Source organism: Haliotis cracherodii, unplaced genomic scaffold, assembly GCF_022045235.1.
Source record: "Haliotis cracherodii isolate W230 unplaced genomic scaffold, xgHalCrac1.p SCAF_2, whole genome shotgun sequence".
Classification (NCBI taxonomy): domain Eukaryota; kingdom Metazoa; phylum Mollusca; class Gastropoda; order Lepetellida; family Haliotidae; genus Haliotis; species Haliotis cracherodii.
This window is the reverse complement of record NW_027266275.1, coordinates 81,957,554-81,981,922: the sequence shown is the minus strand read 5'-3', so window position 1 is coordinate 81,981,922 and position 24,369 is coordinate 81,957,554. Positions and strand designations below refer to the sequence as shown.

At 45.2% G+C, this 24,369-nt stretch overlaps 1 protein-coding gene across 1 annotated transcript in view; it reads right to left on the bottom strand.

The window, feature by feature from the left end:
• LOC139468593 (serine/threonine-protein kinase SMG1-like) overlaps positions 1-24,369 on the bottom strand; it is a 127,178-nt gene that overhangs the window by 91,855 nt on the left and 10,954 nt on the right. The window contains exons 2-19 of the mRNA XM_071250715.1: positions 23,332-23,468; positions 21,263-21,321; positions 19,601-19,678; positions 19,226-19,307; positions 19,020-19,067; positions 18,318-18,443; positions 15,897-16,067; positions 14,255-14,431; positions 13,818-13,890; positions 12,958-13,109; positions 12,228-12,329; positions 9,407-9,483; positions 7,923-8,115; positions 7,206-7,336; positions 6,434-6,595; positions 892-1,001; positions 556-652; positions 271-372 (exon numbers count right to left, since the gene is read on the bottom strand). Of these exons, the coding sequence (XP_071106816.1) occupies positions 271-372; positions 556-652; positions 892-1,001; positions 6,434-6,595; positions 7,206-7,336; positions 7,923-8,115; positions 9,407-9,483; positions 12,228-12,329; positions 12,958-13,109; positions 13,818-13,890; positions 14,255-14,431; positions 15,897-16,067; positions 18,318-18,443; positions 19,020-19,067; positions 19,226-19,307; positions 19,601-19,678; positions 21,263-21,321; positions 23,332-23,468 (2,077 nt within the window). The remainder of the gene's footprint in view (positions 1-270; positions 373-555; positions 653-891; positions 1,002-6,433; positions 6,596-7,205; positions 7,337-7,922; positions 8,116-9,406; positions 9,484-12,227; positions 12,330-12,957; positions 13,110-13,817; positions 13,891-14,254; positions 14,432-15,896; positions 16,068-18,317; positions 18,444-19,019; positions 19,068-19,225; positions 19,308-19,600; positions 19,679-21,262; positions 21,322-23,331; positions 23,469-24,369) is intronic.

Here is a 24,369-nt window from a genome sequence, read left to right as displayed (position 1 = left end):
TTTTCAAAGCACTTCTTCTCAAACCTCACTGATACACGTTTTCAAACACTGAGTACTCAAAAAACCTTACATGAATTTGAAACCTCTATAAAAAACACAGTACTATTGTAATAATCCCTATTAACTCTGTTTACATTTAGTTTGGAATTTCCAAAGGTACTTTTTCATGATCATTGGACAGATGATTATTATCCTCTCCCTGTATGAATTAAGACATAAAAGGCAGCACTGTCACAACCTCGGGGGTATTTCATGAATATGTATGCTCACCTGGTCACAACATCCAAGGGAAGTATTTTGAGGAGAGAATTGAAGGCTTCTTTAACTTGCCGTCGCAGGTCGGTCAGTCGGAACGCACAAAGTTCCACACACCTACAACACACAAAGTGTTGAAAATATTCAAGGTAGTAATTTCATATATCTTAAATATATTCAAGAGAATAATCTTTACACAATGTATATAGAAATGGTTCCTGCGAAAACTCTACCTCTATTGCATCACAGTTGATCTGAGTAACCAACTGACCAGCCTAAGTAACAGCAACTTTCACTTACAGCTTGACCACCTCCTTTGGGAACTGGACAGTGGACTTGAATAAGTTCATCAAACATTGGTTGACTGCCATAAAGATGGGCTGCTCTGTGTTGAAACCTGACAACAAAAGCAGTTACAAGTGTATAGTCATAAACCTCTGGGGATTCAGCCTCTTGCTTTTACAGGGCCTTCCTTTCATAGAAGAGATATCTTAATTTTGCTGAAAGATACAAAGCACTTTTTAAGAATTCAAAGACTTGCACAATTTTAACTGTTGAATATCCTCTCTCTAAGAATTGTGTTGACAAAAACAAATGTAAGTTTCATTCAAATTCAGAAGCAGTGTTCATGCTTACCTTGTCCTATGAGAGTCTTGAGGAGTCTGATGAAGATTGCCTTGAGGAAGATGTGCTGGGATGTGTGCAGGCTGGTGATGATCTCGGACACCCACTTGATCACCAGGCACCTAGAGCAAGGGAGTGACTGTAGCATAACCTCCAAGGTGGCATACACACAAGCGACATGACTGTAGCACCCCTCCAAGGTGGCATACACACAACAAGGGACATGTCTGTAGCACACCTCCAAGGTGGCAAACACACAACAAGGGACATGACTGTAGCACACCTCCAAGGTGGCAAACACACAAGGGACATGACTGTAGCACCCCTCCAAGGTGGCATACACACAACAAGGGACGTGACTGTAGCACACCTCCAAGGTGGCAAACACACAAGCGACATGACTGTAGCACCCCTCCAAGGTGGCATACACACAACAAGGGACATGACTGTAGCACCCCTCCAAGGTGGCATACACACAACAAGGGACATGACTGTAGCACACTTCCAAGGTGGCATACACACAACAAGGGACGTGACTGTAGCACCCCTCCAAGGTGGCATACACACAACAAGGGACGTGACTGTAGCACACCTCCAAGATGGCATACACACAACAAGGGACATGACTGTAGCACCCCTCCAAGGTGGCATACACACAACAAGGGACGTGACTGTAGCACACCTCCAAGGTGGCATACACACAACAAGGGACGTGACTGTAGCACACCTCCAAGGTGGCATACACACAACAAGGGACGTGACTGTAGCACCCCTCCAAGGTGGCATACACACAACAAGGGACGTGACTGTATTACCCCTCCAAGGTGGCATACACACAACAATGGACATGACTGTAGCACACCTCCAAGGTGGCATACACACAACAAGGGACGTGACTGCAGCAGACCTCCAAGGTGGCATACACACAACAAGGGACGTGACTGTAGCATAACCTCCAAGGTGGCATACACACAACAATGGACATGACTGTAGCACACCTCCAAGGTGGCATACACACAACAAGGGACGTGACTGCAGCAGACCTCCAAGGTGGCATACACACAACAAGGGACGTGACTGTAGCACCCCTCCAAGGTGGCAGACACACAACAAGGGACGTGACTGCAGCAGACCTCCAAGGTGGCATACACACAACAAGGGACGTGACTGTAGCACACCTCCAAGGTGGCATACACACAACAATGGACATGACTGTAGCACACCTCCAAGGTGGCATACACACAACAAGGGACGTGACTGCAGCAGACCTCCAAGGTGGCATACACACAACAAGGGACATGACTGTAGCACCCCTCCAAGGTGGCATACACACAACAAGGGACATGACTGTAGCACAACTCCAAGGTGGCATACACACAACAAGGGGACATGACTGTAGCACCCCTCCAAGGTGGCATACACACAACAAGGGACGTGACTGTATTACCCCTCCAAGGTGGCATACACACAACAAGGGACGTGACTGTAGCACCCCTCCAAGATGGCATACACACAACAAGGGACATGACTGTAGCACACCTCCAAGATGGCATACACACAACAAGGGACGTGACTGTATTACCCCTCCAAGATGGCATACACACAACAAGGGGACATGACTGTAGCACACCTCCAAGATGGCATACACACAACAAGGGACGTGACTGTATTACCCCTCCAAGATGGCATACACACAACAAGGGACGTGACTGTATTACCCCTCCAAGATGGCATACACACAACAAGGGGACATGACTGTAGCACACCTCCAAGATGGCATACACACAACAAGGGACGTGACTGTAGCACACCTCCAAGGTGGCATACACACAACAAGGGACATGACTGTAGCACACCTCCAAGATGGCATACACACAACAAGGGACATGACTGTATTACCCCTCCAAGATGGCATACACACAACAAGGGGACATGACTGTAGCACACCTCCAAGATGGCATACACACAACAAGGGACATGACTGTAGCACACCTCCAAGGTGGCATACACACAACAAGGGACATGACTGTAGCACACCTCCAAGATGGCATACACACAACAAGGGACATGACTGTAGCACACCTCCAAGATGGCATACACACAACAAGGGACGTGACTGTAGCACACCTCCAAGGTGGCATACACACAACAAGGGACATGACTGTAGCACACCTCCAAGATGGCATACACACAACAAGGGACATGACTGTAGCACACCTCCAAGGTGGCATACACACAACAAGGGACGTGACTGTATTACCCCTCCAAGATGGCATACACACAACAAGGGGACATGACTGTAGCACACCTCCAAGATGGCATACACACAACAAGGGACGTGACTGTAGCACACCTCCAAGATGGCATACACACAACAAGGGACGTGACTGTAGCACCCCTCCAAGATGGCATACACACAACAAGGGACATGTCTGTAGCACACCTCCAAGATGGCATACACACAACAAGGGACGTGACTGTATTACCCCTCCAAGATGGCATACACACAACAAGGGGACATGACTGTAGCACACCTCCAAGATGGCATACACACAACAAGGGACGTGACTGTAGCACACCTCCAAGATGGCATACACACAACAATGGACATGACTGTAGCACACCTCCAAGATGGCATACACACAACAAGGGACATGACTGTATTACCCCTCCAAGGTGGCATACACACAACAAGGGACATGACTGTATTACCCCTCCAAGATGGCATACACACAACAAGGGACGTGACTGTATTACCCCTCCAAGATGGCATACACACAACAAGGGACATGACTGTAGCACCCCTCCAAGATGGCATACACACAACAAGGGACATGTCTGTAGCACACCTCCAAGATGGCATACACACAACAAGGGACGTGACTGTATTACCCCTCCAAGATGGCATACACACAACAAGGGGACATGACTGTAGCACACTTCCAAGATGGCATACACACAACAATGGACGTGACTGTAGCACACCTCCAAGATGGCATACACACAACAAGGGACATGACTGTAGCACACCTCCAAGATGGCATACACACAACAAGGGACGTGACTGTATTACCCCTCCAAGATGGCATACACACAACAAGGGACGTGACTGTATTACCCCTCCAAGATGGCATACACACAACAAGGGGACATGACTGTAGCACACCTCCAAGATGGCATACACACAACAAGGGACATGACTGTAGCACCCCTCCAAGATGGCATACACACAACAAGGGACATGTCTGTAGCACACCTCCAAGATGGCATACACACAACAAGGGACGTGACTGTATTACCCCTCCAAGATGGCATACACACAACAAGGGGACATGACTGTAGCACACCTCCAAGATGGCATACACACAACAAGGGACGTGACTGTATTACCCCTCCAAGATGGCATACACACAACAAGGGGACATGACTGTAGCACACCTCCAAGGTGGCATACACACAACAAGGGACATGACTGTAGCACACCTCCAAGGTGGCATACACACAACAAGGGACATGACTGCAGCACACCTCCAAGGTGGCATACACACAACAAGGGACATGTCTGTAGCACAACTCCAAGGTGGCATACACACAACAAGGGACATGACTGTATTACCCCTCCAAGGTGGCATACACACAAGGGACGTGACTGTAGCACATCTCAAAGGTGGCATACACACAACAAGGGACGTGACTGTAGCACACCTCAAAGGTGGCATACACACAAGGGACGTGACTGTAGCACACCACCAAGGTGGCATACACACAAGGGACGTGACTGTAGCACCCCTCCAAGGTGGCATACACACAACAAGGGACATGTCTGTAGCACACCTCCAAGGTGGCATACACACAACAAGGGACATGACTGCAGCACACCTCCAAGGTGGCATACACACAACAAGGGACATGACTGTAGCACACCTCCAAGGTGGCATACACACAACAAGGGACATGACTGCAGCACACCTCCAAGATGGCATACACACAACAAGGGACGTGACTGTAGCACAACTCCAAGGTGGCATACACACAACAAGGGACATGACTGTAGCATAACCTCCAAGGTGGCATACACACAACAAGGGACATGTCTGTAGCACAACTCCAAGGTGGCATACACACAACAAGGGACATGACTGTAGCATAACCTCCAAGGTGGCATACACACAACAAGGGACGTGACTGTAGCACACCTCCAAGGTGGCATACACACAACAAGGGACATGTCTGTAGCACAACTCCAAGGTGGCATACACACAACAAGGGACATGACTGTAGCACCCCTCCAAGGTGGCATACACACAAGGGACGTGACTGTAGCACACCTCCAAGGTGGCATACACACAACAAGGGACATGACTGTAGCACACCTCCAAGGTGGCATACACACAACAAGGGACGTGACTGCAGCACACCACCAAGGTGGCATACACACAACAAGGGACGTGACTGTAGCACACCTCCAAGGTGGCATACACACAAGGGACATGACTGTAGCACACCTCCAAGGTGGCATACACACAACAAGGGACGTGACTGTAGCATAACCTCCAAGGTGGCATACACACAAGGGACGTGACTGTAGCACACCTCCAAGGTGGCATACACACAACAAGGGACATGACTGCAGCACACCTCCAAGGTGGCATACACACAACAAGGGACATGTCTGTAGCACAACTCCAAGGTGGCATACACACAACAAGGGACATGACTGTATTACCCCTCCAAGGTGGCATACACACAAGGGACGTGACTGTAGCACACCTCAAAGGTGGCATACACACAACAAGGGACGTGACTGTAGCACACCTCAAAGGTGGCATACACACAAGGGACGTGACTGTAGCACACCTCCAAGGTGGCATACACACAACAAGGGACGTGACTGTAGCACCCCTCCAAGGTGGCATACACACAACAAGGGACATGACTGTAGCACCCCTCCAAGGTGGCATACACACAACAAGGGACATGACTGTAGCACACCTCCAAGATGGCATACACACAACAAGGGACATGACTGTAGCACCCCTCCAAGGTGGCATACACACAACAATGGACATGACTGTAGCACACCTCCAAGGTGGCATACACACAACAAGGGACATGACTGTAGCAGACCTCCAAGGTGGCATACACACAACAAGGGACATGACTGTAGCAGACCTCCAAGGTGGCATACACACAACAAGGGACATGACTGTAGCAGACCTCCAAGGTGGCATACACACAACAAGGGACATGACTGCAGCAGACCTCCAAGGTGGCATACACACCAGTGCAGCAATGTCACACGTGTATTGGTGGTGTTGTTTAATGAATGACTTTTTAAGAAGGATGTACTTCAAATATCATAGCAGTTGGTAATCAAACTCAAGTATTCAGCATGGGGACACCACTGCCAGTTATTATTTTGGTGGGGAGAAGTGTGACAAATCAAGACGATTGCCATCCCACCATCTTAACATCCCCATATTTGCAACAACAGAAGCCTAGCCAGCCCCCAACCACCTCATCGGGCTTCTGGATGATGTCAGACTGTACCTACCTTACATCGTAGGTGGTCTTGGAGTGGGCTAGCAGCTGCTCCGTGAGCTCCAGGACCTTGGCAAAGTGGCCACTGGTGACCATGCTGACCGATGAGATGATGGCACTGTCCACTGGGGAGGGCTGGGACAGCATGGAGCTGCTGGACGTGAAGTTGCTGTGCCTAGAAGCAGATACAAGAACTTCAACTTAAGATGCACTGCATAAAACAAGGCTTTCCAAGGTACATCAAGATGTAAAGCCATCATCGTGAATGTTGAAATAGACACAAAAAGTAGCAAGCATGGAAAGTTCTTTAAAAAACATTACTGCTCCAACCAAAATGTTATGAATACACAATGCCATTTAGAAAGTGGTCAAATGTAACAAATGTTATATTTGGGATAACACTTTCTTAGTAAAGTACAGATTCTCGCACTTTTTTGGGTTGAGTCCCGTCCGGGATTCGAACCCACACTTGCCAGAGTGAGGCATCTTATCGCCAGCACACAAAGTCAGTGATCTAACCCACTCAGCCACCGAGGCTTCCACAAAAATGAAAGTCCTACAACTGGTAGTCTAGATCACGTACTTTGAGTACCCCTCTGACAAGTGTAATTGGCACGGCTCCGATGGCCGAAAGCTATGAATACAGTACGAGAATCTGCACTTTACTAAGAAAGTGTTATCCCAAATATAACATTTGTTACAACCAAAATGTTGTTATCAATGATTCTGCAATAAGACACAAGAAAGTATGAGAACATGTATGTAGTGGGTGCTGCTAGACCTACCTGCAGCAGTGAGAGTAGAGGGCGTACACCACGGCAAACTGCACCGACGGGTAACACTCGGCAATCCAGGGCTCCGCCGGACACAGGTGGGTGCTCAGGAGGTCAAACACACTGGGGGACAGCGCCCACATCTGGGTAAAACAAACTCACAGTATTGTCGCTAGCCTACCAGGCTCTACTCACCTGATTACATCACGACCATTGCTGATGGATGTCAACTGTCACAACTGAAATGTTTCCATCAACATTTTTACTAACAAAATACATTTTTCACACCTATAAACAACAGTTTATAAGTGATCCTATAAATCTCACAGCCACACAGCCAATCATGTAACAGATTGAGGATGAGTCACAGTACTTTATCTTGACAAAAAGTAGTTACAAATCCCTATCTGTCCGAGAGCACACACAAATACTCCAGTCCCATTAAAAGCACAAGAGAAAAAGTGACCTGTTGGTGCAAATGTCACTCCTACAATCCTTCTTCTTCATGAGGCAAGGGCGTTAACTGACTATAAAAGTCCACTTTCAACCCTAGCCAAACTAGGCTGGGATTCTGGAGTTACATTTTGGCTGGACTAATGAGTCTATGCATAGTCCAATCACTGGGACATACTTGTACTACACACAACGCAAATGACAAAACACACATTGGACCAGAGCCTTTTTATCAAGAAAGACAAGTAACAAGTTGGCCATGAGCTATGCACGTACCCCAATGAGGTTGCTCTTTGTGTTGCCTATCTCTGCGAGTGCACAGACGTCAAACAAGATGATGGCCTCTGCCTGCCTGATGCTGAAGGCGTGGTGGGAGAAGGGGTTTTCCTCCTGGCTGTCAAACATGGCATGGGAGGGGCCCCCGGCCAGCAGCTTGGTGTAGCACGCCTCAACAGAGCTCCGGATCAACCTGAAACATTGGGACAAACGCAATAATGAAATACAAGTGTCAAGAAGTACTGTAAAACGATATATCTGCACTTATGCAGCCCATTCAGTGGTGACAATTCAACCTGTTAAATTTGCTTATGTTAATCTTACCTGTAATTGGACTAATCTTGGCTAAACTCAATCAGCGGCAAATCAACACAATCAGCGGTTACGATTCAACCTTGTTAAACTTGCTTATGTTAATCTTATCTGTAATTGGACAATTCTTGTCCATAAAACATACATTATTCAGATGACATCATTCGATATTTTGGCTGATCTTAACGAGGCAATTTCACGAATGCAGTCAGCAAAACGAGGACAGAGGAAAATCTTCCCGTACGTTGTTTGTTTGTTGTTTAACACCGCACTCAGCAATGTTACTGCTATATGATGGCGGTCTGAGTCTGGAGCAAGAAAATCCAGGGATTGACATCATGAACATCGATGTACACAATTGGGATACGATGACATGCATCAACCAAGCCAGCAAGCCTGAACACCCCATCCCGTTAGTCGCCTTTTACGACAAGCATAGATGCCCTTTAAGGCAAGCATGGATTGCTGAAGGCCTATTCTAACCAGTATCTTCACAAGTCCTTTCTTGTATGTAAATTGTGAAATGCTTTATACATATTTGATGAACAATGTTCTAAAGTTTTTATGAATTTAATGTTATTAAATGTTATTAATTGAAAGCTATGAAGTGATCACTTGCTAAACAAGTCAATGTTACAATTAAGCATGTTGTGTTTTGTTTTATCCAAGATGGCAGACGTTTCGGAGCGAAAACTTATAAAAGGAACAACATATATATATATTAACAATCTGATTTCTCCGGTTCCTAGTAGTTTGTTATATCCATGTTCTACTGTTCATCGTGGCAGAAGGATGGTTGATAGCATGAACAACGAAATATGTGAATGGGGTACAATGTAACACAATCAGTCATGTCACCAAAAGCAATATGTCACAAGCAGAATCTGAAATATCTCCTGTTCAGTATATGGGCATGGAACAAGGGGACAAGTTACAAGCCGGAGGCAATGGATGGTTGAAAGCCTGAACACCAAACTAAGTGAATGGGGTACAATGTAACACAATCAGTCAGGTCCAACATTGTATTCCCAATCCTCAATATGGTCGGTCCTTTCGAAAAGCAAGGACTACTGCTTGAAAATGACCAGTAGCGATATCTCATGAGCAGCCACTGTAGAAATATCTTCTGTTTCATACATGGGAATGGAACAAGGTCACAAAGTGTCACTTGCCTGTAGGACTCCTCCAACAGGGGGACACTCTTGAGTCCAAGGATGGCATGATACACGGACATCAAGTGGCCCAGCACCTGCACAACACAGCGACACACTAATCAGGATCACAGTGCAATAATGAACATCAAAGCCTCTTCCTCTTACTGGCCGGTGAAATACACATCACCTTTACAAAGCCATAATATTAGCCACACTATTTTAATGTGGACTGAGAAATTCTTAATTCCAACTTGGAAATTTTTACTGCTATTTGCTGCAGACTTGGGAACAAATATTGGATTCTGAGCAGGTCTAGCTACCCCCCATACGGACCAATTCCACAGAGCAACCATAGCGCTACGACTGTCGTTAGCCTAGGTTAACAAGAAAGAAGTGAGCAAAGCTCACATACCCCCGTTATCCCAGCTGGTCAACAACAAATAGTAAATAGTTTGTTAAGTAATGAAATATTACATATTTCTAACTGATTTTAACTTCAATGTTTTAAAAACTAAGATTGAGTTCCAGTGACAATTGCCCCCCCGCCAAATCTCCCATGTTACCAGTGTTCACTACGAGAAGTAGATCACCATGAACACCTCTGAATAAAAATTTGATTGAGGAGTTACATAAGAAGAATTATCAAAAGGACCAAAAATTGTTGTTATAAAAACACATAAAAAATGGAACAATATCATATAAGAAAATCAATAAATTAATAATTTCCATCTAGCCTTAACAGATATGGTAAAGAATTCATAAAAATTCAAACTATCACAAAGCACAGATACTTATGATGATCTACATGTGTGGAAACAATTTTTGAAAATTTATTAGCTATACAAAACCAGTCATCAAAATTTCTAAATTCCATCATGTTTCCATGAAAACAGCAAAAGACAAAATCATAGCGGTTAATGTAGCAAGTTTGCTGAAGCTAGGATACATAATACTGTAAACATGGATCGTACAAAAACTCTACCCAAAATTTATGTTTCACCATGATTCCATGGAAACGGCAAAAATAAAAAAATTCAAAATCTTCAAACTAGCAAAAGGCACAAGTACTCATTGTGGTTAATGTGTGTAGAAAGTTTGGTGAAGCTAGGGTGCATAGTTAAAAAGATATAGGCCGTACAAAAGCTCGGACGGAAGGACGGACGAACGGAACGCCATATACCCCCGATTTACTTCATAATTATCGCAGTAACAATCATCTCAGCACTAAGATCACTTTTTGGAACAGTTAGCATATTAAAAATTATCAGAGAAGAAAGACTCATCCACATTTACCTAATTTACATATAATGATTATACTATGAAATAAACAGGCATCAATGAGCACCAGTTACCCAGGCTAATTGTTATGAAATGCTTCCATCCAACCCATTTGACTTAGTCAGGAAAGAAACATTTAAAGCACAAATTATTCCATCATTACAAGTGCTGCTGTATTCCACCAAACCCCAGCCCTACACTGCCCTCTTCTCACCTCCCCCGAGTGGGACATCACACAGCCCTACACTGCCCCCCTCTCACCTCCCCCGAGTGGGACATCACACAGCCCTACACTGCCCCCTCTCACCTCCCCCGAGTGGGACATCACACAGCCCAACACTGCCCCCCTCTCACCTCTCCCGAGTGGGACATCACACAGCCCAACACTGCCCCCCTCTCACCTCCCCCGAGTGGGACATCACACAGCCCTACACTGCCCCCTCTCACCTCCCCCGAGTGGGACATCACACAGCCCAACACTGCCCCCCTCTCACCTCCCCCGAGTGGGACATCACACAGCCCAACACTGCCCCCCTCTCACCTCCCCCGAGTGGGACATCACACAGCCCAACACTGCCTCTCTCTCACCTCCCCCGAGTGGGACATCACACAGTCCTACACTGCCCCCTCTCACCTCCCCCGAGTGGGACATCACACAGCCCAACACTGCCCCCCTCTCACCTCCCCCGAGTGGGACATCACACAGCCCTACACTGCCCTCTTCTCACCTCCCCCGAGTGGGACATCACACAGCCCTACACTGCCCCCTCTCACCTCCCCCCAGTAGGACATCACACAGCCCTACACTGCCCCCTCTCACCTCCCCCCAGTAGGACATCACACAGCCCTACACTGCCCCCTCTCACCTCCCCCGAGTGGGACATCACACAGCCCAACACTGCCTCTCTCTCACCTCCCCCCAGTAGGACATCACACAGCCCAACACTGCCCCCTCTCACCTCCCCCAAGTGGGACATCACACAGCCCTACACTGCCCCCTCTCACCTCCCCCCAGTAGGACATCACACAGCCCTACACTGCCCCCTCTCACCACCCCCCAGTAGGACATCACACAGCCCTACACTGCCCCCTCTCACCTCCCCCGAGTGGGACATCACACAGCCCAACACTGCCTCTCTCTCACCTCCCCCCAGTAGGACATCACACAGCCCTACACTGCCCCCTCTCACCTCCCCCGAGTGGGACATCACACAGTCCTACACTGCCCCCTCTCACCTCCCCCGAGTGGGACATCACACAGTCCTACACTGCCCCCTCTCACCTCCCCCCAGTAGGACATCACACAGCCCTACACTGCCCCCTCTCACCTCCCCCGAGTGGGACATCACACAGCCCAACACTGCCTCTCTCTCACCTCCCCCGAGTGGGACATCACACAGTCCTACACTGCCCCCTCTCACCTCCCCCGAGTGGGACATCACACAGCCCAACACTGCCTCTCTCTCACCTCCCCCGAGTGGGACATCACACAGCCCTACACTGCCCCCTCTCACCTCCCCCGAGTGGGACATCACACAGCCCTACACTGCCCCCCTCTCACCTCCCCCGAGTGGGACATCACACAGCCATGTAGCAGGGAGCCAGGACCTAGAACCTTGGTCAGGAAGATCACTGGAAGCTGTGGTCCAAACACCTCCACCACCTGCAAACACACACATGTTGGATGAGGGGAACTTGAGATCATGATAAAGCTAGTGTTGTCATTGTTCAGGAAAACACACAGTTACCTTAGCAATGTTCTTGCATGTAGCATGCACAAATAGAAGTAGGTGGACTATCTCAAGAGTATAGACATTACTGCATCAATCTCACATTACAAATTAAGGTTTATCAAACAGCAGTGTCGAACAGTTCATAGTCACACTTCAGTAAAGGCCTTCGCTGGAGGAAGGGTGAGAGAAAACAAGGTCACTAGGTTATTTAGAACTTGTATTCTGGTTGTGTTAGGTTATCAGGGTTTCAGATTGGTTCAACCAAAAATGTCCTCAAAAATGTCCTCAGATTCTGTTCGATAAAGAGAAGATTGTCCTATCAAAATTCAACACAAAGAATGAAAGTGTCCAAATGCCATTTTTGTCTCGTTAAATCACTGGGAATTCTCAAAACATGGTAATCAATAATATTGTGTTTAATCTTCGCAAGATTTTAAATGCAATATTCAAATGAAATAAAATTTGACACTATTAATGAACAAGAAGTAAAGATGCTGACAACCCGTTATCTTATTCTCCACTCGTACAAGAGCGAGACATGATCGTCAGCCTCCGTACCTTGTGTACCAGATCAAAGAGAGTCATGAGGTGGTGCTTGCTGAGCAGCTTCGTGAGGAAGATCTGCCTGGTTATAAACGGCAGCATCACCTCACAGGTCGGAGTGATGTTGTTCTGAAGCTGGCTTGCAATGCAGGTCAGACACACATTGGCTGCAACAATGGAAGAACATAGGTAAACCACAGTTAGTATTAATAACCATGAATGTCTTTACAAGTCAAGTCAATGTTCACAGAGAAATGACTTGACAGTTGACAGACCCTCAACCATTTTACTCTTCTGACATTTGACAACATGTGTCAGCCTGGAATTTATCTTTCTTTCTTTGTTGTTTAAGAAGCGATGAAAACTAACAATTTTAGCCCACTAAACCTTATCATGATATCATATAGCAAAACCCTTAAAAAAGGGAACATTTCTACTAGTCCTAAGGATGCCTTTTTGGCAGTTTGGCAAGGACTATAGGAATAGTTTAGCACTTCACTCAGCAATATTCAAACCATATGATGACGGTCTATATGGTCTATAAATAATCGAGTTTGGATTAGACAATCCAGTGATGGCCATCAAAAGCATCGATCTATGCAGTTGAGATGCAGTGACATGCAATCAACCAAGTCAGCGAGCCTGACCACCCGATCTGTTAGTCGCCTCTTACGACAAACAAGGGTCGCTGAAGATCTATTCTGGCCTGGTCGTTCCCAGGGGGGAATTTACATTAAACATACAACAGATTCTGTGAAATGAACTAAGAACGAGAGTGCTGCAGGAGACTACTAAATAAATGTATGAAGTGAGTATCAACGATGTCAACTGATTCAGTAGAAAGAGACCATGTGTAAGGCTTATAACAGACTGACCTGCAATAAAGATGCTCTCAGAGTGTAGATTTTTTGTAGCATTTTCAACACTGCGGACAATCTTATCCAACACCTGTAGACAGAAGACAAACAATATTCACAGCTATTTCCAAAAGGACACAACAACAAAGAGTCTGTTCTTTAGGCTTTGTATAATCAAATATTTGACACATGGTTTGACATGTTCTGAAACACTGCAACAATTCCTGTCAAATGTTGAAAGTACAAATGCCACCTACAGTGGTAGGGGTGTAGCAATTGTGGCACTGACCGTCGAAAGGGACCACTAATTTTAGTTTGTTATAAGTGTAGTTCATTATAAGCATATATACAGCATATAAACAGCAAATGGATGGGACTAAAAAACAGTTTGTTCTATCTGTATATAAATGCGGTCATTGCTTCGGCTGTGATATACAGTGGATCTCTATTCTTGCCTCATAGACATATTCCCTTGAGATTTGACCCCCCTTGGTTGGAGAGAAGCTGTCCCCCAGGCTCTGTATGACAGTGGTGAACACACGCAGCAGGGCGGAGATCTTGGTGATGCACTCCTCTGCCGGGGGCAGGTCCTCGTCAGCCAGGGGCTGCACAGTCATGTTCAAGTTCAGGTCCTGGAAGGAGAAGATTGCATGTTACAGTGTCAGTAAATGTGTTATAGCGATGTTCAGGTCCTGGAAGGAGGAGATTGCATGTTACAGTGTCAGTGAAGGTGTTATAATGATGTTCAGGTCCTGGAAGGAGGAGATTGCATGTGAGGGTGTCAGTGAAGGTGTTATAGGGATGTTCAGATCCTGAAAGGAGGAGATTGCATGCTACAGTGTCAGTGAATGTGTTATACAATGTTCAGGTCCTGAAAGGAGGAGATTGCATGTGAGGGTGTCAGTGAAGGTGTTATAGCGATGTTCAGGTCTTGAAAGGAGGAGATTGCATGTTACAGTGTCAGTGAAGGTGTTATACAATGTTCAGGTCCTGGAAGGAGGAGATTGCATGTTACAGTGTCAGTGAATGTGTTATAGCGATGTTCAGGTCCTAGAAGGAGGAGATTGCATGTGAGGGTGTCAGTGAAGGTGTTATAGGGATGTTCAGGTCCTGGAAGAAGGGGATTGCATGTTACAGTGTCAGTGAATGTGTTATACAATGTTCAGGTCCTGGAAGGAGGAGATTGCATGTGAGGTGTCAGTGAAGGTGTTATAACAATGTTCAGGTCCTGGAAGGAGGAGATTGCATGTGAGGGTGTCAGTGAATGTGTTATAGCGATGTTCAGGTCCTGGAAGGAGGAGATTGCATGTTACAGTGTCAGTGAATGTGTTATAGCGATGTTCAGGTCCTGGAAGGAGGAGATTGCATGTTACAGTGTGAGTGAAGGTGTTATAGCGATGTTCAGGTCCTGGAAGGAGGAGATTACATGTTACAGTGTCAGTGAAGGTGTTATAACAATGTTCAGGTCCTGGAAGGAGGAGATTGCATGTTACAGTGTCAGTGAAGGTGTTATAACAATGTTCAGGTCCTGGAAGGAGGAGATTGCATGTGAGGGTGTCAGTGAAGGTGTTATAACAATCTTCAGGTCCTGGAAGGAGGAGATTGCATGTGAGGATGTCAGTGAAGGTGTTATAGCGATGTTCAGGTCCTGGAAGGAGATTGCATGTTACAGTGTCACCAAAGGTAAGTAATAACATATAATGAGGAACAGAATGTCATGACAAATTTATCAGCAATGATTAAAATTTGTTTCCTAGTTTGGGTATTGTAAAGTTGAATTACATGACACGATTAAGTATTCAGGAACTAAAACCCACCCTGATATTTAAACGGTATCCTCTGGACTCTTGTTACTGAATAATAAGCACCAGGACACCAATTATCTGACCTAAGAAGCACTTCCATATCTTTATATAGCGAAATTTAGATGCAACAGAGTCATTTGCAAAGTAAGAAGCAACGAAGACAAAGTGACTCTCAGTCACTGTGATGTTCATTACATAATTATATAAGACTACACATCGAGCTGAAGATTAACCATGGTGAAATTCAAGTGTCTTACAGTGAATTGGTCCACATCAACAGCTGCCGACTCACCTCGGCATAGGCCTCCATGTCCTCCAGGAACTGCCCAAGCAGAGTGAGGGAGAAGGAGAGGTCCGAAGTCCAGAACATGTGGAAGCTGACCAGAGCCTGGGAGGTGTACCTGATCAGGGCCTCCTTCTGGGTGGCATCAATGTGCCAGCCGACCAGGATGTCCACCGTGTCCTGCAACAACACAGCCACCATTAGCAATAACATCCAGCATCATCTCCAACACAACCAGTCAGCAAGATCATCCAGCAACATTAACACAACCACCATCAGCAAGATCATCAAGCAACATTAACATAACCATTGTCTGCAAGATCATCAAGCAACATTAAGACAATCACCATCAGCAAGATCATCCCCCAACATCTCCAAGGATCATAATGGGGGCAAACCCAGGAGTCAAATACCTGGTAATGATACAACTCTGCCTGGCTGATGTCCTACTGATAACCACGATGGCCTCTGGGTAAAGATACTCTAGCATGGTAATGATACAACTCTGCCTGGCTGATGTCCTACTGATAACCACGATGGCCTCTGGGTTAAGATACTCTAGCATGGTAATGATACAACTCTGCCTGGCTGATGTCCTACTGATAACCACGATGGCCTCTGGGTTAAGATACTCTAGCATGGTAATGATACAACTCTGCCTGGCTGATGTCCTACTGATAACCACGATGGCCTCTGGGTTAAGATACTCTAGCATGGTAATGATACAACTCTGCCTGGCTGATGTCCTACTGATAACCACGATGGCCTCTGGGTTAAGATACTCTAGCATGGTAATGATACAACTCTGCCTGGCTGATGTCCTACTGATAACCACGATGGCCTCTGGGTTAAGATACTCTTGCATGGTAATGATACAACTCTGCCTTGCTGATGTCCTACTGATAACCACGATGGCCTCTGGGTTGTTAAGATACTCTAGCATGGTAATGATACAACTCTGCCTGGCTGGTGTCCTACTGATAACCACGATGGCCTCTGGGTTAAGATACTCTAGCATGGTAATGATACAACTCTGCCTGGCTGGTGTCCTACTGATAACCACGATGGCCTCTGGGTTAAGATACTCTAGCATGGTAATGATACAACTCTGCCTGGCTGATGTCCTACTGATAACCACGATGGCCTCTGGGTTAAGATACTCTAGCATGGTAATGATACAACTCTGCCTGGCTGGTGTCCTACTGATAACCACGATGGCCTCTGGGTTAAGATACTCTAGCATGGTAATGATACAACTCTGCCTGGCTGGTGTCCTACTGATAACCACGATGGCCTCTGGGTTAAGATACTCTAGCATGGTAATGATACAACTCTGCCTGGCTGATGTCCTACTGATAACCACGATGGCCTCTGGGTTAAGATACTCTAGCATGGTAATGATACAACTCTGCCTGGCAGATGTCCTACTGATAACCACGATGGCCTCTGGGTTAAGATACTCTAGCATGGTAATGATACAACTCTGCCTGGCTGATGTCCTACTGATAACCACGATGGCCTCTGGGTTAAGATACTCTAGCATGGTAATGATACAACTCTGCCTGGCTGATGTCCTACTGATAACCACGATGGCCTCTGGGTTAAGATACTCTTGCATGGTAATGATACAACTCTGCCTTGCTGATGTCCTACTGATAACCACGATGGCCTCTGGGTTGTTAAGATACTCTAGCATGGTAATGATACAACTCTGCCTGGCTGGTGTCCTACTGATAACCACGATGGCCTCTGGGTTAAGATACTCTAGCATGGTAATGATACAACTCTGCCTGGCTGGTGTCCTACTGATAACCACGATGGCCTCTGGGTTAAGATACTCTAGCATGGTAATGATACAACTCTGCCTGGCTGATGTCCTACTGATAACCACGATGGCCTCTGGGTTAAGATACTCTAGCATGGTAATGATACAACTCTGCCTGGCTGGTGTCCTACTGATAACCACGATGGCCTCTGGGTTAAGATACTCTAGCATGGTAATGATACAACTCTGCCTGGCTGGTGTCCTACTGATAACCACGATGGCCTCTGGGTTAAGATACTCTAGCATGGTAATGATACAACTCTGCCTGGCTGATGTCCTACTGATAACCACGATGGCCTCTGGGTTAAGATACTCTAGCATGGTAATGATACAACTCTGCCTGGCTGATGTCCTACTGATAACCACGATGGCCTCTGGGTTAAGATACTCTAGCATGGTAATGATACAACTCTGCCTGGCTGATGTCCTACTGATAACCACGATGGCCTCTGGGTTAGAACATTTGAGAGATTTTAAGAACCCAAAAGTATCAGATTTTCATCATTTCATTAAAAAATGTTTACATACACCTATTGTTAAACAGGCACCTGAAAGAAATGTACCCACACTATAGTAACTATATCAGTTGGCAAGACGTCACTCACCCTAAAGTGCATGCTGAAGATGTGTGGGTAGATCTTGGCAATAAACATGATGACATCTACCACGGCTGTCAGTAGTTCTGGCGTGTCAGCATTCTCCAGCAACGTCTGTATCTTCTCCATCACCAGCTACAACAGCAGCAGCAATATCTCCACCATCAACAGCAGAATGTAGCAATACAAACATACATCATGATAGTCTGTTTCCTTGGCTTCAAATACCAAGCTGGTTTTCTTACTATTCAGTGAGTGAGTATGGCTTTACGCCGCTTTTAGCAATATCACAGCAGGGGTCACCAGAAATGGGCTTCACACATTATACCCATGTCAGGAATGGAACCCAGGTCTTCAGGGTGACGAGCAATGCTTTAACCACTAGGCTACCCATAAGAAGCTTGACTTATGACTTATGAGGAACAACTTGGATCACGAGAAACAATCCCGCCATGACAGCAAACGTCACGTTTATCTGTTTATTACATGCATCTGCCCTTCCACCAAATAAAGCCATGCTTTTATTCAATACGTAGTTGATGCCAGTGGTTCACACTGGTTCATTTTCTAGGACATTGTATGATCCACAAAATCCTAAAGATGTTTTACAATTTCGGTAATGGTATAGAGGAATGTCTTATCAAAATCTGCTAAAATCATGAAAATGTCCCATGACATTTGTCTCTAGCAACATCTCTGCATCAAGCTTACCTGCATAAGTTCTGCAGCATTCTGTCTCTTTTCATCACAACGCAAAGTCTGAAACAAATGACAAGTGGACTAGGGTGAACGATTGAGTTCACAGTTTTGCATCAGGTGATTCAATTTACAAATCCCCCCCTCACAAACTGTACAAAAGCACTTAGTCTGCCTCTGTAAGTACACAGCCTGAGGGCACCTGCCGACATGGTTCCTACCTCAAGCAAGGCCAGGAGATAGAAGGTCTTCACCTCATCCTCAAACACTGTCTCGGTCTGCCCAAACAACCACTGGAAAAAGCTGAAAATTGGAAATACATCATGTGATGAATAAATGGTTATAACAAACAATACGAAGCCCTGATCAAAAGCATTTGCTTCTCATCATGTTCCGAATTAGGACTGTTGCCAGGTGACAGCGTACACTGTTGTTTTATAACTGATGAACTATGCTGTAATATTTACTATGCGGTCATAATGATTTTATTTTTAAACTTAAATATGTTATCTTTAAAATAAAGTGCAAGAACCAAGAAAATGTAAGATGGTTTTCTTCAGCCTTATCTTCAAAAGTCTCAATCGTGTCACTCTTACCTCTGCATATCCTGACCAACAGCACTGCCTATAGCTCCAATAGACAAGGCTACTTCCACCTTCACCTCCCGGTACCCTCTACAACAAAACACAGGAAATCTTTCATTTCCAAGGACTGATACCTCCCTACATATCAGTGTTAGAAATAAAGTGTGACCTTGACATTTTCTGCTGTAGTAATTGAAGATCCCCTAATTCTTGAATGAATAACATCAGGGTCCATGACCATGTTGACTTTCTTTATACATCCATTTGGAACAATGACAAGGAGAGTTTCATATCATATATTTTATCAGTTGCAATGACGTCATCATTAGAGGTCTATATTCAAACGTGCGGTGATGAAGACATAGTCATTGCAAGGTCATACACAGTGGCAGTTCAGGTGAGGTGAGGTGAAATTGGGTTTAACATTGCGTCCAAGCGACGTGCATGCACGTGTGTGTGTGTGTGTGTGTGTGTGGCTGCTTGTACTAGTAGTTACCGGCAGCCAAAATTTTAACTTCTTTTTCTGAACCAACAAACTGACTTTTCTTAAACTTCTAAGGAATACAAGCAAAGCAAAAAATAATAGTTCTTGACATATTGACAACCAAACATCCATTGTAAAAGTCGTGGGCAAATTTAATTACATTTGGACAAGTTCAGCATTAATTGGTTAGTAGTTCGGACTGATGACAATTTATAAGGCTAGCCTAATGAGATACCATGCTGCAGTTTAACATGAATACGCCACTCAGACACAGTATACTGACTCCGAGCCGACCTTGTTTTAGCCCCTAAATGCTGAGCGCCAGACAGGGTAACAACAAGTACGTCTTTTGGTATGACACGGCCGGGGGTGGAACCCCAGACCTACTGCTCTCCAGGTGGACGCTATACCACTAGACCACGGAGGCGGTCAGTGGCTTGGTTTACCTATATATCTGAAGAAGACAGGCTCATGGAATTCAAGCCTGGCCATTTTCCAGTGGTTCTGTATGATTGGTTGGTTGGTTGGTTTGTTGTTTAATGCTGTACTCAGCAATATTCCAGTTATATAACGGTGGTCTATAAATAATCCAGTCTGGACCAGACAATCCAGTGATTTATATCATGAGCATCGATCCATGCAATTGGGATCGATGACATGCACCAACCAAGTCAGCAAGCCTGACCACCCGATCCCGTTAGTCGCCTCTTACGACAAGCATAGTCGCCTTTTACAGCAAGCATGAGTTGCTGAGGACCTATTCTACCACGGATCGTTACGGTTGTTTCTGCATGGAGTATCAACTAACAGTGTTGCCAGTGACCGATTCATCCAGACATACTTATGGTGAAACGATACAGCAGGTCACAACTGTGATACGCATATTTACAACAAATCGCGTGGAAACTTATTGAAAATAAATATTTCAGAGCAGATTCAAAAGGAACAGCTAGATTTAGATGCAGGTTTGTTTTGGCTAGTCTTAGTAAAGAACTTGAAATGCTAATTACAACACATTTTAAGATATTTGACAGACAAACATGCTGGGGGTAATTAAATGAGAAGTAAGAAATTTATTTTAGCAAGTGTATGGTCTTGTATCGATACAGTAAAAAATGCATCGTGTATGGTATTGTCACATGAAGTCATTGTGATGTATCATTTCACCCTTAGACATACTGCCGACTGACCTCTCAAAGAAGATCCCAGGCAGGGCTGCCAGTAGGTCATCTGCTGACTTCACAGCAGCCTGCAAAAACAGAGTTAACATGGAGTAAAACAGGAAAACACTGACACAAGGTGATGTTTGTTTGCTGTTTAATGCTTGACTCAGCAATTTTCCAGCTATATGACAGCGGCCTGTAACTAATCTAGTCTGGACCAGACAGTCGAGTGTTTGATAAAATAGCATAGGTTGCTGGAGACCTATTCTAATGCAGAATGCACATGGGGTGCCACCAGGTAAAAACACACTGACTCCCATCAACACTTGTCTACATAATGCCCCAGAATCTCTCTACACTCACGTCCAAGTCAACTATTAGAATTGGTACCAACAAAAGTAAGTAAAATTAGTTGCAATGACTCTTGTAAACAGATACTAGTAACCACAGTAACAAAGTTAGACGAGGCAGCTGAAATATTTCTGTTGTTTGGTGTTTAACACCGCACTCAGCAATATTACGGCTATATGACTGACCGTTCCATTAGAAATTTACAACCTATCATTTAACTTTTACAAGCTACACATTTGCTCACTGGCCAAACATCCATAGGGCAGTGCTCAGAAAGTAACAGAGACGCTTGAATCAACATCTTCAATGAAAAAATGAATTTAAACGAGCCAAGAGAGAGTCCCTATCAAACCAAGTTGGACAGGAAAGTGCATCATAAACCAGAGATGGCTTCATCGATAGCTAGCATTATCAGCTAACCACCATATTGAATATTCCAACAACAATGGACCAGGCATTCAACAAAATCTATTACTACTATTGTTCCTACTGATCATAGGGGGGCAGTCGGATAGCCTCGTGGTTAGAGTTCACTCGTCACGCCGAAGACCCAGGTTCACTTCTTCTCGACATGGGTACAATGTGTGAAGCCCAGTTCTGGTGTCCCCTGCCATGATATTGCTAAAAGTGGCGTAAAACCATACTCATTCACTCACTGATCGTAGGATTAATTTATCAGCTATGTATTTGCAATATCATGAACATGATGAATGAATCATAAAGTCAAAGATTCTGCTTACTCATGACTTAGATGACTGGGCCCGGGCGCCCCTTGTACAAGACCCAACAGCATGAGATATTGGCAATAGTCCTGTATTCCTTGCCAAATTGTCCAATATTTAAGGTATCATAAGGACCAGTAGAAATTGGCCATTTTAAGAGGTTTTGCTATATGTTATCATTATAAGGACTAGTAGACCAAAACTGTTAGTTTCTACCACTGTACAACAACTCGCTGTGCAGGCTTGCATTCATAAGCAAGCCAGAAACCTATGGCTGTGGATTTCAATCTCAGACTGACACAGATTATGTTTCTAGGTTTGTGAGCACCGTACTTGTGCTCATGGATTTCACCAAAGAAGTAAACGTCGAAGAGCTGCATCACTTCAGGCTTTCCTCCCAAAGTGAAGCTGACCCACCGTGATATATATATATATACATAACCTTAACAACATCCAAGCAGTGTCACTCACTCACTCACTCACCATGCTCACTGACTCATTACTTATACATGTTTTCAGGTTTCCCATTTTCTAGAAACACTGGAAACCAGACCATATAGCATGTGGTTTTATCAATATACAATCTTATTCTTTCTTATTTCTTATTCTTAAACACTGCTAAAAGATCCTTCATAATGATTATGTCTTCCCTCCTTCTACAGTGTGTAGATAGTCTTTACATGGTGGTATTGTCATGTTATCTCCTACCTTCCCTCCTTCTACAGTGTGTAGATAGTCTTTACATGGTGGTATTGTCATGTTATCTCCTACCTTCCCTCCTTCTACAGTGTGTAGATAGTCTTTACCTGGTGGTATTGTCATGTTATCTCCTACCTTCCCTCCTTCTACAGTGTGTAGATAGTCTTTACATGGTGGTATTGTCGTGTTATCTCCTACCTTCCCTCCTTCTACAGTGTGTAGATAGTCTTTACATGGTGGTATTGTCAAGTTATCTCCTACCTTCCCTCCTTCTACAGTGTGTAGATAGTCTTTACATGGTGATATTGTCATGTTATCTCCTACCTTCCCTCCTTCTACAGTGTGTAGATAGTCTTTAAGTTGCTTGGCTGCTGTGAGTCTTCGGTCTCGATCTGCATCTCGGAGCAAACGCCGCATCACCTTGGACAGTCGAGACTCATCAGTGAAAGTCTTGCCTGGTTCTGAAAGCAGAATATGTTTCTATTGGCCCAAACTGTAACACATTGTAGATCCACATGTACACATTTCTCACTTTTGTGAGATAAAATACAAATAGGCAATCACCAGTTTGAAATTTCAACAGATTGTTGGAACAATCCCTCTGAGGTTGGACAAGCCCTAGAACTACCATGAACTTGTTTGTTTCTTGTTTGCTTAAACGCTAGATATGACAACAGTCTGTAAATAATCCAGTCTGGACAAGACAACCATGTGCATCGATCTTTGCAATTTGGATACGAAGATATGCATCAGCGAGCTTGACCATTCGATCTACTGAGGCTTCCTCACAAAGTCATCCATTTTACCCACTAAGCCACCGAGGTTTCCTCACAAAGTCATCCATCTAACCCACTCAGCCACCAAGGCTCCCTCACAAAGTCATCCATCTAACCCACTCAGCCAACTAGGCTCCCTAACAAAGTCATCCATCTAACCCACGCAGCCACCAAGGCTCCCTCACAAAGTCATCCATCTAACCCACTCAGCCACCAAGGCTCCCTAACAAAGTCATCCATCTAACCCACGCAGCCACCAAGGCTCCTTCACAAAGTCATCCATCTAACCCACTCAGCCAACTAGGCTCCTTCACAAAGTCATCCATCTAACCCACTCAGCCACCAAGGCTCCTTAACAAAGTCATCCATCTAACCCACTCAGCCAACTAGGCTCCCTCACAAAGTCATCCATCTAACCCACGCAGCCACCAAGGCTCCTTCACAAAGTCATCCATCTAACCCACTCAGCCAACTAGGCTCCCTAACAAAGTCATCCATCTAACCCACTCAGCCAACTAGGCTCCCTCACAAAGTCATCCATCTAACCCACTCAGCCACCAAGGCTCCTTCACAAAGTCATCCATCT